Genomic DNA, 14,043 nt, shown 5'->3' with positions numbered 1-14,043 from the left:
TCTTACCATTCTTGGTGTATTTCATTCTAGTTTTCTAAGAAAACAACTGGAGTCACTATATTTAGCTCTGTGTCCTGTCTTTTTTTTTCAGTTTAACATACTAAGAAAATTTCCCCCATGACGTTTAGCATTCTTTGAAGAGTTTGTTTTTACTGGTTTTATTCCTTCATAAGGATGTCATCACTTATTTAGCCTAACTTCTATTACTGAATCTAATTAGATCTAGTTTGCTTCTAATCTGTTAGAGATTTGAAAACGGGTAACCCAGGCTAATTAGACTTCCAGGTTAAATAGAAACACATTGCTGTGAGCTAAGGCTGTAACAAATCCTTTGGTAGTAAGCTGCAGAGAGTTGAGCCTTTGGTATTACTCAGTTTTGTGATAGTGAGTAGACTAGAAGTATGTACATGACACGTTAGTATATTTTACCTTGGACATGTAACTGCTATTGGGAGTCAGACTGGTGTAGTGGGGAGGGCATGGACTTTGGAATTAAGGAGATTTGGCTTTGAATTCCACTTCTACCACTTAGTAGCTTTGTGAACTGCAGTTTATCTCATCTGTCTAGGTCTGTAGCATTATCTGTAAATTGGGGATTATAGTACCTATTTTTACAGTGTGGTCGTAATAAGGATTAACTGATGTATACATTGCCTTGTTTTAACCTTAATGTAACCCTCCCTCTTTTTTTTTTTTTTTTAAACAAGCAACTTACCAGGTAAATATATATCCATCGGTTTCAGAATTGATTGGTTCATTGTTAGATTAATTCTCATTTTTTCCCTGAGGTTCTGGCCACTGCATTTGACCCAACATTGGGAGGTAGAAAATTTGATGAAGTGTTAGTAAATCACTTCTGTGAAGAATTTGGGAAGAAATACAAGCTAGACATTAAGTCCAAAATCCGTGCATTATTACGACTCTCTCAGGAGTGTGAGAAACTCAAGAAATTGATGAGTGCAAATGCTTCAGATCTCCCTTTGAGCATTGAATGTTTTATGAATGATGTTGATGTATCTGGAACTATGAATAGGTAAGTATATTACTATTTTGATGTTAAAATGTTCAGTGAGTTTTCTCCACATATGTTAACCTTAAATTGACTAATTGTTATTAAAATTATCATGGGGGTTATATGATAATTTTGGTTCTGTTTTAAAAATTAGAAACCATTCAGGACCCTGCTTTCTATGAAAAGTTGGGTCTGGTTATTCTAATAATGTAGACTAATGTTTTTGTTCTGATTAATTGGATATTCCAACAGGTTGGTAATTCTTTACATATGCATTTGTCATACATGAAATTTCCATAAAATCAGGTCAAAGGGCTATAATGCAGAATTAAATTGAAAAGAATTTACCCAGTGATTAAGAAATTGTTCTTTTTTTTTTTTTTGAGAGAGTTTTTGCTCTTTTGCCCAGGCTGGAGTGAAGTGGCACGACTTCGGCTCACTCTAACTTCTGCCCCCGGGTTCAAGCGATTCTCCTGCCTCAGCCTCCCGAGTAGTTGGGGTTATAGGTGCCTGCCACCACGCCCAGCTACTTTTTGTATTTTTAGTAGGGACGGAGTTTTGCCATGGTGGCCAGGCTGGTCTCAAACTCCTGACCTCAGGTGATCCACCCGCCTCAGCCTCCCAAAGTGCGAGGATTACCTGTGTGAGCCACTGCGCCCAGTCTGAAATTTTTCTTTTTGAAAGATTGGGTTCACTTGAGGGTGACAGCTCTTTTTGTATAGTGCTGCAAGAATTCTGGGTAATTGACATTTCGGGGTTATCCTCAGAAACACCCAGAGTGTTACTGTTGCCTGGTTCGGTTGCTTGGATGATGGGAGTAAGATGTTCTTTTGACTGTGAACTCTACTGGTAGAATTTAGGCAAGACTGGTGGTGTATTTGGAGACGTGTGCCTGAGCTATCCGTAAAAAAATTGAAATGGTGTTTATTGTTGCCTTGTATCCAAATTTTTAGTCACCTCTCCCCCTACTTGCAAGAGATGGCTTTCGTTTTTGTTAAGCAGCAGTCTTGTGTGTGTGTATGTGTGTTCCATGAAGTCTGGAGGTAAGCCAATATGTTTCAGAAATTGTTAGTGAAATGTTACACGTTTGTAAGAGCTAAGTAGATACTTATTAAGTAGTTCAAATTTTTTAAAAACTGAATTTGCCTGTGTGCTGTTTTTTAAAAATAGTTGTGGCCGGGCACGGTGGCTCACACCTGTAATCCCTGGGAGGCAGAGGCGGGTGGATCACGAGGTCAGGAGATTGAGACCATCCTGGCTAACACGGTGAAACCCCGTCTCTACTAAAAATACAAAACATTAGCTGGGTGTGGTGGCGGGCGCCTGTAGTCCCAACTGCTGGGGTGGCGGAGGCAGAATGGTGTGAACCCGGGAGGTGTAGCTTGCAGTGAGCTGAGATCGCACCACTGCACTCCAGCCTGGGTAACAGAGCGAGACTCTGTCTCAAAAAAAAAAAAATAAAAATAGTTGTACTGTGGTGGGGCGTGGTGGCTCACTCCTGTAATCCCAGCACTTTGGGAGGCAGGTGGATCACTTGAGGTCAGGAGTTTGAGACCAGCCTAGCCAACATGGTGAAACTCTGTCTTTACTAAAAATACAAAAACTAGCTGGGTGTGATGGCGGGCGCCTGTAATCCCAGCTACTTGGGAGGCTGAGGCAGGAGAATCGCTTGAACTTGGGAGACAGAGGTTGCAGTGAGCTGAGATCGTGCCATTGTACTCTAGTTTGGGCAACAGTGAGACGCTGTCTTCAAAAAAAAAAAAACCCCAAAAAGTTCTACTGTATCTACATCATCAGAATACATAGCTCTTATATGTTCTACATTATAATCTTCATTTAGTGTGATTGTTGTTGCTTTTTTGAGACAGGATCTTACTCTGTCACCTAGGCTGGAGTGTAGTGGTGTGATCTTGGCTCACTGCACCCTCTGTTTCCTGGGCTCAAATGATCCTCGTGCCTCAGCCTCCTGTGTAGCTGGGACTACAGGCACATGCCACCATGCCTGGCTAATTTTTGTATTTTTGTAGAGACAGGGTTTCACCATGTCGCCCAGGCTGGTCTTGAACTCCTGGACTCAAGTGATCTGCCTGCCTCAGCCTCCCAAAGTGCTGGGGTTACAGGTGTGAGATAACCGTGCCTTTTAGTCTTTAACATTCACCTTTGTTTAAATTGATGAAACCGGATTTTTTGACAGCATATTTCTTTTAATTAATGGTTTCTTCACTTAAAAAAAACTTGAGGTGAAATTCACGTACCATAAAATTAAGCATTTTAAAGTAAACAATTCACTGGAATTTAGTACATTTCCAGGGTTGTGCAATGGCCACCTCTGTGTAATGGAAAAACATTTTCGTCACCCCAGAATAAAACTTCATACCCAGTAGGTGATTATTTCTTGTTTTCCCTTACCTCTGGTCCCTGGTGATCAACAGCCTGTTTTCTGTTTCTGTGGATTTATATATTCTGTATTTTTCATATAAGCGGAGTCATGTAATATGTGTCTGACTTCTTTTGTTCTAACTTCTCAGTGTAATTTTTTTTTTTTTTTGAGACGGAGTCTCGCTCTGTCGCCCAGGCTGGAGTGCAGTGGCGCTATCTTGGCTCACTGCAAGCTCCGCCTCCCGGGTTCATGCCATTCTCCTGCCTCAGCCTCCCGAGTAGCTGGGACTACAGGCGCCCACAACCGCGCCCGGCTAATTTTTTGTATTTTTAGTAGAGACGGGGTTTCACTGTGGTCTCGATCTCCTGACCTTGTGATCCGCCCGCCTCGGCCTCCCAAAGTGCTGGGATTACAGGCGTGAGCCACCGCGCCCGGCCTCTCAGTGTAATGTTTTTCAGGTTCATCCACATTCTGTATCAGTACTTAATTTTTTTTTTTTTTTTTTTTGGGCAGATGTTATTTTCTTGTGTGGATAATACCGCAGTTTATTCATCCATTCGTTTGCTGATGAACATTTGGGTTTCTACTTTTTAGCTATTGTGAATAGTGCTGTGGACATTTTTGAACAAGTACGTGTTTTCGGGTCTTTTGCATATATACCTAGGAGTGGAATTGCTGGCTTATACAGCAGTTCTATGTTTAACTTTTTGAGGAATCTCCAAACTGTATTTCTCAGTGATTACCCCACCCGCGCTGTACTGGGTTTCAGTTTCTCCACATCTTTGTCAGCACTTATTTTCAATTTTTTGGATTATTTTAGTAGATTACTAGTAGCTTTGTGTTAATTCATTGTTTTGATGTTGGAAGTGCATTCTCCTGCAGATTCCTAAGGGATAGCACATGTGAACAGCGTTCCTTAAGTTCTTGCATGTTGATGACAATTTGCCATGTTTATACTTAAAAGTCACTGTAGTTGGATAGAACCTTCTTAGCTTTTCTTATCTTGTTGAGTGTGTTAAATGCAGAAACAATCTATTTTTTTTTTCTTTTTTTTGAGACAGAGTCTTGTACTGTCACCCAGGCTGGAGTGCAGTGGCACGATCTCGGCTCACTGCAAGCTCTGCCTCCCGGGTTCACGCCGTTCTCCTGCCTCAGCTTCCCGAGTAGCTGGGACTACAGGCGCCTGCCACCATGCCTGGCTAATTTTTTGTATTTTTAGTGAGACGGGGTTTCACTGTGTTAGCCAGGATGGTCTCGATCTCCTGACCTTGTGATCCGCCCGCCTCGGCCTCCCAAAGTGTTGGAATTACAGGTGTGAGCCACCGCGTTCAGCCAGTAACAATCTATTTTCTTTTGGTGTATAACATTGCTGTCAAAGTGTGACAGCATAGTTTTTAGATATTTGTCACTTGTTCTTTTTGCTTAGATGCCCAAATGTTTTTGATTTTTTTTTTTTCTTGAAAGTCCATTTGGGTGTGGTGGCGCACACCTGTAATCCTAGCACTTTGGGACGTTGAGGCAGGCGGATGGCTTGAGCTCAGGAGTTCGAGGCCAGCTTGGGCAACATGGCAAAACCTCATCTCTACTAAAAATACAAAAAAATAGCGTGATGTGGTGGCATTCGCTTGTAGTCCTGGCTACTTGGGAGGCGGAGGTGGGAGGATGACCTCAGCTCAGTAAGTCGAGGCTGCAGCGAACCATGATCATACCACATTGCACTCCAGCCAGGATAATGAGAGTGAGACCCTGTCTCAAAAAGAAAAAAAAAGAAAGCTCAATAATTTTACTACAGTATGTTTTGATGTTGATTATTTTGCATCAGTTTTTTTCCAGGTACATAGTGTGCCTTTTTGTTATATAGTTTGACATTACAAATCTAAGTTTAATTAAATTTTCTTAAGTTTTCTTGAATTATATTATCTGTTGTAGTGTTGTGGTTTTCTTTTTTGGGAATTCCTACATAATTATGTTGGATCTTCCTTGCCTGTCTTATTAGGTTTTTCTGATTCTGATTTGTTCTTTCATTTCCTGTATCACTTTTATTGAGATATAATTCATATTCCATAAAACCTTATTATTTTAAAGTGTACAATTCCAAGGTTGTGCAACTGTGACCACTGTTTAATTCTAGAATGTTTTTATCACCCCAAAAAGAAACCTTGTACCCATTAGCATTTACTCTCCATTTCCCTCCGTACCCTAGGCAATTACCAGTATGTTTCCTGTCTCTCTAGATTTGCCTGTTTTTTTTTTTTTTTTGGAGACAGAGTCTCAGTAGGTCACCCAGGCTGGAGTGTAGTGGTATGATCTCGGCTTGCTTCATCCTCTGCCTCCTGGGTTCAAATGATTCTTATGCTTCAGCCTCCTGAGTAGCTGGAATTACAAGTGTTCGCCACCACACCCAGCTAATTTTTGTATTTTTAGTAGAGATGGGGTTTCGTCATGTTGGCCAGGCTGGTCTCGAACTCCTGACCTCAAGTCATCTACCCGCCTCTGCCTCTCAAAGTGCAGGGTTTATAAGTGTGAGTTCCTCTTTTGTTTTTGTGAAATGTTTTAAAAATGTGGCTTAACTTTCTGAGATGTTTTCCCTCCCTCTTATCTTCTTGTATGTTTACTGTGTTGTCCTGCTTAGTTTGGATTTTTTAATCAGTAGTTTTTCTTCAGTGTAGTTCTTTTTTCTTTGAAGGTAACTTTAGGTTGGGCTCAGTTTGCTGTGGTCCCTGAATACCTCGTTTTAGGGCCTTTTATACTTGTTTTGAAACATGCCAACCCCTGCTGATTTCAGCTTCTGTTTTCAGTTTGGCCCTCTGAGTTAGGTTATTCTGGAGTTTTCAGGCCAATTATATACCCTTTTGTTTCCTTCTGTTTATTTTGCACAGAGCTGGTACTAAGCAGGAATTGTAACTGTGGGTGGTTTGTCTCTGCCTATATGTATTTTGAGGTTTGTGGGCATATGTCGTTACCTAATTTTGTTGTAGGATTGTTTAATCCCAGGAGATGGAGGCTGTAGTGAGCCATGATTATGCCACTGCACTCCAACCTGGGCGACAGAGGGAAACCGTCTCAAAAACAAAACCAAAAAAATCCGCATCAAATTATCACATTATTCAGCAATTGTATTTCTAGATACATATTCAAGAGAAATGGAAACACATGTCCACAGAAAAACTCATATGTGAATGTTCATCGCACTACTCATAATAGCCAAAAAGTGGAAACAACCCAAATGTTCATCAGCTGATGAAGTGGGTAAAGAAAACATGCTCTGTCCATACAATGGGATGTTTTTGGCAATTGAAAAAAATGTAATACAAATACATACTAAAACATGGATGAACATTGAAAAGTTCGTGCTAATGAAAGAAGTCACAAAAGGCCACATTTTGTATGATTCCATTTATATGAAATGCCCTGAATTGGCAAATCTATAGACAGAAAGTAGATTTAGTGGTTACCTAGGGCTATGGGAGTTGAGGAAAGTAACAGTTAAGGGGGATGAAAATGTTCTTTTTTAGACTGAAAATGTTTCAAAATTGATTGTGGCAATGCTTGCACAACTTTGTATATATGAAGTCACTGAATTGTATACTTTAAGAATATTTTTGTACCAAAACCTCATGCCCAAAAGTCAATAATTACATCTTTATTTTTATCTTTTTTATTTTATTTATTTCTTTTTGAGGCAAGTTCTCACTTTGTCATGCAATGTGGAGTGCAGTGGTACCATCTTAGCTCACTGCAGCCTCAATCTCTCAGGTTCTAGAGATCCTCCCACCTCAGCCCCCCAAGTAGATGGGAGTATAGGTGTTCACCGACATGCCTGGCTAATTTTTGTGTTTTTTGTAGAGGCAGGATTTTGCCATATTGCTCAGGCTGGTCTCAAATTCCTGAGCGTAGCCACCCTTCACCTGATTACAGGTGTGAGCCATCTCACCCAGACGGGAATTACATACTTTAAATGGGTAATTCTATAGCATGTAAATTGTATTGCAATTAAACTTTTTAAAAAGAAACTATCAAAAAACCTCTACCGTCCAGGCGTGGTGACTCACGCCTGTAATCCCAGCACTTTGGTATACCGAGGTGGGTGGATCACCTGAGGTCAGGAGTTTGAGACCAGCCTGGCCAACATGGTGAAACCCCATCTCTACTAAAAATACAAAAATTAGCTGGGTGTGGTGGTGGGCACCTGTAATCCCAGCTACTTGGGAGGCTGAGGCAGGAGAATTGCTTGAACCCAGGAGGCGGAGGCTGCAATGAACCGAGATAGTGCCTCTCTGCTCCAGCCTGGGTGACAGAGCAAGACTCTGTCTCAAAAAAATACCAAAAAAAAAAAAAAAAAAAAAAAAAAAAAACCACCAAAACCAAAAAACCCCCCAAAACACAAAAATTATCCGAGCTTAGTGGTGTGCACCTGTAGTCCCAGCTACTCGGGAACCTGAGGCGGGAGAATCGCTTGAACCTGGGAGGTGGAGGTAGCAGTGAGCTGAGGTCGTGCCACTGCACTCTAGCCTGGGTGACAGAGTGAGACTCCGTCTCAAAAAAACAAAACGAAACAACAACAACAACAAAAACCTCTACTGCTGTTGCTATCTTCTTACAGTCTTTTCCTTTGCTTTTCACAATTTTGATTTCAGATATTTTCAGACATGAAACAAAGTTGGAAGAATTTTACAGTGAATGTCCTTATGTCACCACTTAGGTTCTACTGCTAACATTTACTGTACTTGTTTTATTACATATTTGTTCATGTATCCTATAAAGCCATCAATTTTTAATTATTATTATTATTATTTTTTGAGATGGAGTTTTGTTGTTGTTGCCCAGGCTGGAGTGCAATGGTACGGTTTCAGTTCACTGCAACCTCCGCCTCCCGGGTTCAAGCGATTCTCCTGCCTCAGCTTCCCAAGTAGCTGGGATTACAAGCATGCACCACCACGCCCAGCTAATTTTGCATTTTTTGTAGAGATGGGGTTTCTCCATGTTGGTCAGGCTGGTCTCGAACTCCCAGCCTCAGGTGATCCGCCCACCTCAGCCTCCCGAAGTGCTGGGATTACAGGTGTGAGCCACTGCGTGGCCTGGCCTCAATTTTGTTTTTAACATATCTCAAAGTAAATTGCATCTGTGTACTTCTTCCAGAAACTTAAATTGCGGACATTATAAATGTAGACTTCTCCTCAAATACTAAAGTTTGCATATTGTCCAGAATTCGTTGTTTTTGGATATATTTTTATATAATGACACACTCAAGTTTTAAGTGCTTATATACTGAGTTTCAACATACACATATCTTTGTAACTAATGCCTTTATTATGAAATAGACCATTATGTTGGAATGTTTCCTCAGGCTTCCGTAACCACTGATGTGCTTTTTGTATTTTTCAGTCTGTAGATTAAGTTTGCCAATTCTGTAACTTCTTGTAAGTGGCATCATGTAGTATGTAGTTTTTTGTGTGAGGCATTTTTTTAGTCAGCATAAAATTGAGATTCATTTGTTTGTTCCACGTGCCATTTGTTCTTCTGTATTGCTAACTACTATGCCATTGTAGCTTTGTTGTTATTGATGGACAGTGATTCTTCAGCTTTTTTTTCTATTAGAAGTAAAACAGTTTAAACTTCTAACATGTAAGAGCTCTGGTTGCTACACATCTCACCAATATTGATGTTAGCAGTCCTTAAGTTTTGCATGCTCTGGTGGGTGTATTCTATACTTTACTATTCTTTTTTTTTTTTGAGATGGAGTTTCACTCTTTTTGCCAAGACTGGAGTGCGATGTCGTGATCTTGGCTCACTGCAACCTCTGCCTTCCAGGTTCAAGCGATTCTCCTGCCTCAGTCTCCCAAGTACCTGGGATTACAGGCATGCGCCACCGTGCCTGGCTAATTTTGTATTTTTAGTAGAGACGGGGTTTCTCCATGTTGGTCAGGCTGGTCTCAAACTCCCGACCTGAGGTGATCCGCCTGCCTTGGCCTCCCAAAGGGCTGAGATTACAGGCGTGAGCCACCGCGCCCAGCCTACTATTTTTTGTTGAGATGTAATTTAATAAAGTCACCTCCTTTTCCCCTTTTTTTGGAGAAAGGATCCTTGTTGCCCAGGCTGGAGTGCCATGGCTTGATCATGGCTCACCGTAGCGCCATGGCTTGATCATGGCTCACTGTAGCCTCGTCCGGGTGATCCTCCTGCCTCAGCTTCTTGGATAGCTGACACTACAGGTGTGCGCCACCATGCCCGGCTAATTTCTTGTATGTTTTATAGAGATGGGGTTTTGCTGTGTTGTCCAGGCTGGTCTTGTACTCCTGGTTGAGCTCAAGCCTTAGCTTCCTGATGTGTTGGGACTACAGGTGTGAGCCACTGCACCCAACTAGAAGTCACCTTTTTAACATGTGTAATTCAGTGATTTAAAAAAAAAGAATTTTTTTTGTGTGTGTGTGTTTTCATAGAGCTCAGCGGCCATCATCACAAGTAAATTTTAGAACATTTTCATTACATCTTAAACCCTAAATGAGTGAGCAATCAGGCTGTGAAAAGACATGGAGGAACCTTAAATGCATATTGCCAAGTAAAAGAAGCCAATTTGAAAAATCTGCATATTACTGTTGGATTCCAACTATATGACATTTTGGAAAAGGCAAAACTATGCAGACGACCAGGTGCGATGGCTCATGCCCGTAATCCCAGCACTTTGGGAGGCCGAGGCGGGTGAATCACTTGAGGTCAGGGGTTCAAGACCACCCTCACCAATATGGTGAAATCCCATTTCTACTTAAAAAAAAAAAAAAAAAAAAATTAGCCGGGTGTGGTGGTGCATGCCTGAAATCCCAGCTACTGAGGGGGCTGAGCAGGAGAATTGCTTGAACCCGAGAGGTTGGAGGTTGCAGTGAGCTGGGATTGCACCACTGCACTCCATCCTGGGCAACAAGATTGAAACTCCATCTGAAAAAAACCCCAACCCCCACTCAAAAAAAAAAAAAAAAAAAAAAAATAAGACTAGGCAGACAATAAAACAGTTAGTTACCTGGAGTTTGGAGCAGGGAGGGATGAATAGTTGGAGCACAGGGGAGTTTTAGGGCAGTGAAATTGTTCTGTATGTTACTGAAGTGGTGAATACTTACACATTGTTAAAACTCACAAAACACTAATAGAAACTATCATATTTATCACCATTGACTCATTAATTGTAACAAATGTATCTTACTAATGCAAGATGTTAATAGAGGAACTGGGCTGGGGCTGAGGAGGAGATATATGGAGATTCTTGTCATGTTCGTTTCTCTGTAAACCTAAAACACCTAAAAATGTATATTAATAGAAAGAGACATGGTTGTACATGCCTGTAGACCCAGCTACTTGGGAGGCTAAGGTGGGAAAATCACCTGAGCCTGGGAGCTCACTGAGGTTGCAGTGAGAGTGAGCCAAGATCGTGCCACTGCACTCCAGTCTGGGCAATAGAGTGAGACCCTGTCTCAAAAAAAAAAAAAAAAAAAAAAAAGAAAAGTAAAACCCTGTACTCATTAGCTGTCCTTCCCATCTCTTCTTCTTCCCTTTAGTCATTGGTAGCCACTCGTCTCCTTTCTCTGGATATACCTATTCTGAATATTTCACATAAATTTGTGTTCTTGTTTGACTTCTTTAACCCAGCATAGTGTTTTCATGTGTTGTAATATGTATCAGTTCCTCTTATTGTATTCATTCATTTGTATTGCTTCATATAGTTGATAGGCATCTGGGTTGTTTCGGCTGCTTGTGAACATTGATACACCAGTTTGGTGTGTGAACATGTGTTTTCTGTTCTTTTGGCTGTATACCTAGAATGGAATTGCTGAATCGTATGCTAACTCTCTAACATCTTGAGGAACTGCCAAACACTTTTCCCAAGTGGCTGCACCATTTTCATTTTCTATTACCTGGGAATGTATGAGGGATCCAGTGTCTCCACATTTTGCCAGCACTTGTTAACTGTTTTTTGTTATAGCCATCTATTCCATATACAAGTGGAATGTGATTTAATATACTGTGTTTTTTTTTGTTTTTATGTTTTTTAATAGAGGCAAATTTCTGGAGATGTGCAATGATCTCTTAGCTAGAGTGGAGCCACCACTTCGTAGTGTTTTGGAACAAACCAGTAAGTATTTTTGTGATTGAATTTGTTTGCGTATCTCAGACTCTTTGGAAATTGTTATTTATTATCTTAGCTTTGCAAGCAGCGATACAAATTTTTATTGTGTGAACTAATTCAATAGTATATATTAAGCTTTTAAAAAATCTGTATCTTCCCCCTGCCCAAAGTAATCTTTTGAAACGTCTAGGGAAATCTAATAGAAGTTTCTCCAAGACACTGAATTCAGACTGAAAGTTAGATATAAGCCTCACAATTATTTAATGGTGGTAAAAATTGTCTTTTGCGATGCTGATACGGTAGTCTTGTAAGCTTTTCTGTCAGTGAATTCTTCCCTAGCTGGATGAGAGCTGCAGCAAAGGGATAACCACATACTTACTTAATGCTTTAATCTTGTCTCAGGGTAAAAGGTGACTGATTTAGGAGTATATACTAATTTTCCTAAAATCTTTGACAAACCATTTACCTGCACTTCACTGTTGCGTTGATTGCTATTTCAGAGTGTTGAGATATACTGTCAGCTTGGCACAGGCCTTCCTTTTTAATTAGTGATGATGGCAGATAGGCTTATTTCCACATTGGGAAAGTCCATTTCTTTAAATAGCCCTTCTCAAGAAATTATCAATGGTTGTTAGATAAAATGTGACAAGGAAATCAGGTGTTATTAAGAAATATTTTATGAGCGACAGCAGATCATTGATACACATCTTCTTTCTTTCTGATACGAAGAAACTTTACCCGTATTTTATTTTTTATTTTATTTTATTTTTATTTTTTGAGATGAGAGTCTTGCTCTGTCATCCAGGCTGGAGTGCAGTGGTGCAATCTCAGCTCACTGCAACCTCTGCCTCCTGGGTTAAGGCAATTTTCCTGCCCTCAGCCTGCTGAGTAGCTGGGATTACAGGCGTGCGCCACCACGTCTGGCTTATTTTTGTATTTTTAGTGGCATGGGGTTTTACCATGTTGGCCAGGCTGGTTTTGAACTCCTGACCTCAGGTGATCTGCCCGCTTCGGCCTCCTAAAGTACTGGGATTACAAGCATGAGCCACCATGCCTGGCCTCTATCTGTGTTTTAATGTGGACTATGTTTATGTGTTGGATTAGAACACTGGAGTAGCTGGATGTGATTCTCCTTTTTTTTTCCTTTAATGTCAGGTTAGAGTAACTCGGTGCTTTGAGGCCCTCTTATTTTCCTGACGGCTAACATATTTGTTTGGTCTGTTGATGTTTTAACACTTCTTTGTGTGATATTGTGTGAGAAATTCAGTACCTGTACACTGCATTACATTTGAGTATTCCTGGCCCTCACTTCCTAAATCCCACTAGCTACCCTTCCCCCATTATTTTAAGAATTAAAACACCTACTTGTTTCCAGATGCCACATGCCTCTGTGAGTGTGGGCATGAGTATATGTGTGTTGTGGAGGTGGGTGAGGGAGTGGAGGAGTTTTGTTACACATCTGAGTTGTTTCATCGTGGTAAGATGTTACTGTTCTTTCGTTTAATTAAAAAAATCTAATTCTTTAAAAATAGAGTTAAAGAAAGAAGATATTTATGCAGTGGAGATAGTTGGTGGTGCTACACGAATCCCTGCGGTAAAAGAGAAGATCAGCAAATTTTTTGGTAAAGAGCTTAGTACAACGTTAAATGCTGATGAAGCTGTCACTCGAGGCTGTGCATTGCAGGTGAATATTCTTTCTTTTATAGGTAACTGTTTATAAATCATGGTAGCAAGATGGCAGTGGTTTATGTATCTAATAACCTGGGGTTAGCTCAGGGTGATTTCAAGGTGTTGAGATTCCAAAACCTTTGTTTTAAAATAGAGGTGATGTTCCTAAAAGTAATTGTACTCTATAGCACATAAGATGAATTAATTGACTAGAAACATAGGTAACTCTGAGCCTGAAGCATGACTAGAATTTGGCCTGTTACCTATGTCTGTATGAAATAGTGTACATCAATTAAATAAGGGTTGGGGTTAATAGAAAAATAAGGAATAGTAAGGAATAGCTAGATTATATAGGGGATTGACATGATAGAAGTTTGTGAAACTGTTCAGACACCATTAAATTACTAATGTAAATATTTTAAAAAGACCATTGATTTCTGAAGTCATTTGTAGGTTTAGTGATATTATTCAGTTTATAATGTCTATAGTTGTTAAATGGAATTTTTGAAAATTATTCTAGTGCGCCATCTTATCGCCTGCCTTCAAAGTCAGAGAATTTTCTATCACTGATGTAGTACCATATCCAATATCTCTGAGATGGAATTCTCCAGCTGAAGAAGGGTCAAGGTATCATGTTTATTAATCATTTATATACCTAAAGTTGACTATTAGATCTGAGTAATATGTTGCTCTTCATTTCAGTTTACATAAATCCGTAACATTTTATCATAGTGCATGAAGGAAAGTGATCATTTATTTTAGTCAGAGTAAATTTGTGTCCTTATTTAGTTTATCACACTTGATTCTGCTGAAATCCTTGGTGCCTTTTATGTGCAGATTGACGTATTTCCTTTTTTTACTGACTTT

The 14,043-nt window shown here is 40.2% G+C and overlaps 1 protein-coding gene across 2 annotated transcripts in view; it reads left to right on the top strand.

Annotated features, from left to right (window-relative positions):
- The window catches only part of LOC105467260 (heat shock protein family A (Hsp70) member 4), a 57,124-nt gene that overhangs the window by 25,166 nt on the left and 17,915 nt on the right, over positions 1-14,043 (top strand). For both annotated transcript variants that reach the window (XM_071098469.1, XM_071098470.1), the window contains exons 7-10: positions 789-1,033; positions 11,438-11,514; positions 13,041-13,192; positions 13,697-13,803. In XM_071098469.1, coding sequence (XP_070954570.1) covers positions 789-1,033; positions 11,438-11,514; positions 13,041-13,192; positions 13,697-13,803 — 581 coding nt within the window. The remainder of the gene's footprint in view (positions 1-788; positions 1,034-11,437; positions 11,515-13,040; positions 13,193-13,696; positions 13,804-14,043) is intronic.

This window comes from Macaca nemestrina, chromosome 6 (genome assembly GCF_043159975.1).
Source record: "Macaca nemestrina isolate mMacNem1 chromosome 6, mMacNem.hap1, whole genome shotgun sequence".
NCBI classification, from domain to species: domain Eukaryota; kingdom Metazoa; phylum Chordata; class Mammalia; order Primates; family Cercopithecidae; genus Macaca; species Macaca nemestrina.
Note: the sequence above shows the minus strand (reverse complement) of the source record. Positions and strands in the feature narration are given on the sequence as shown.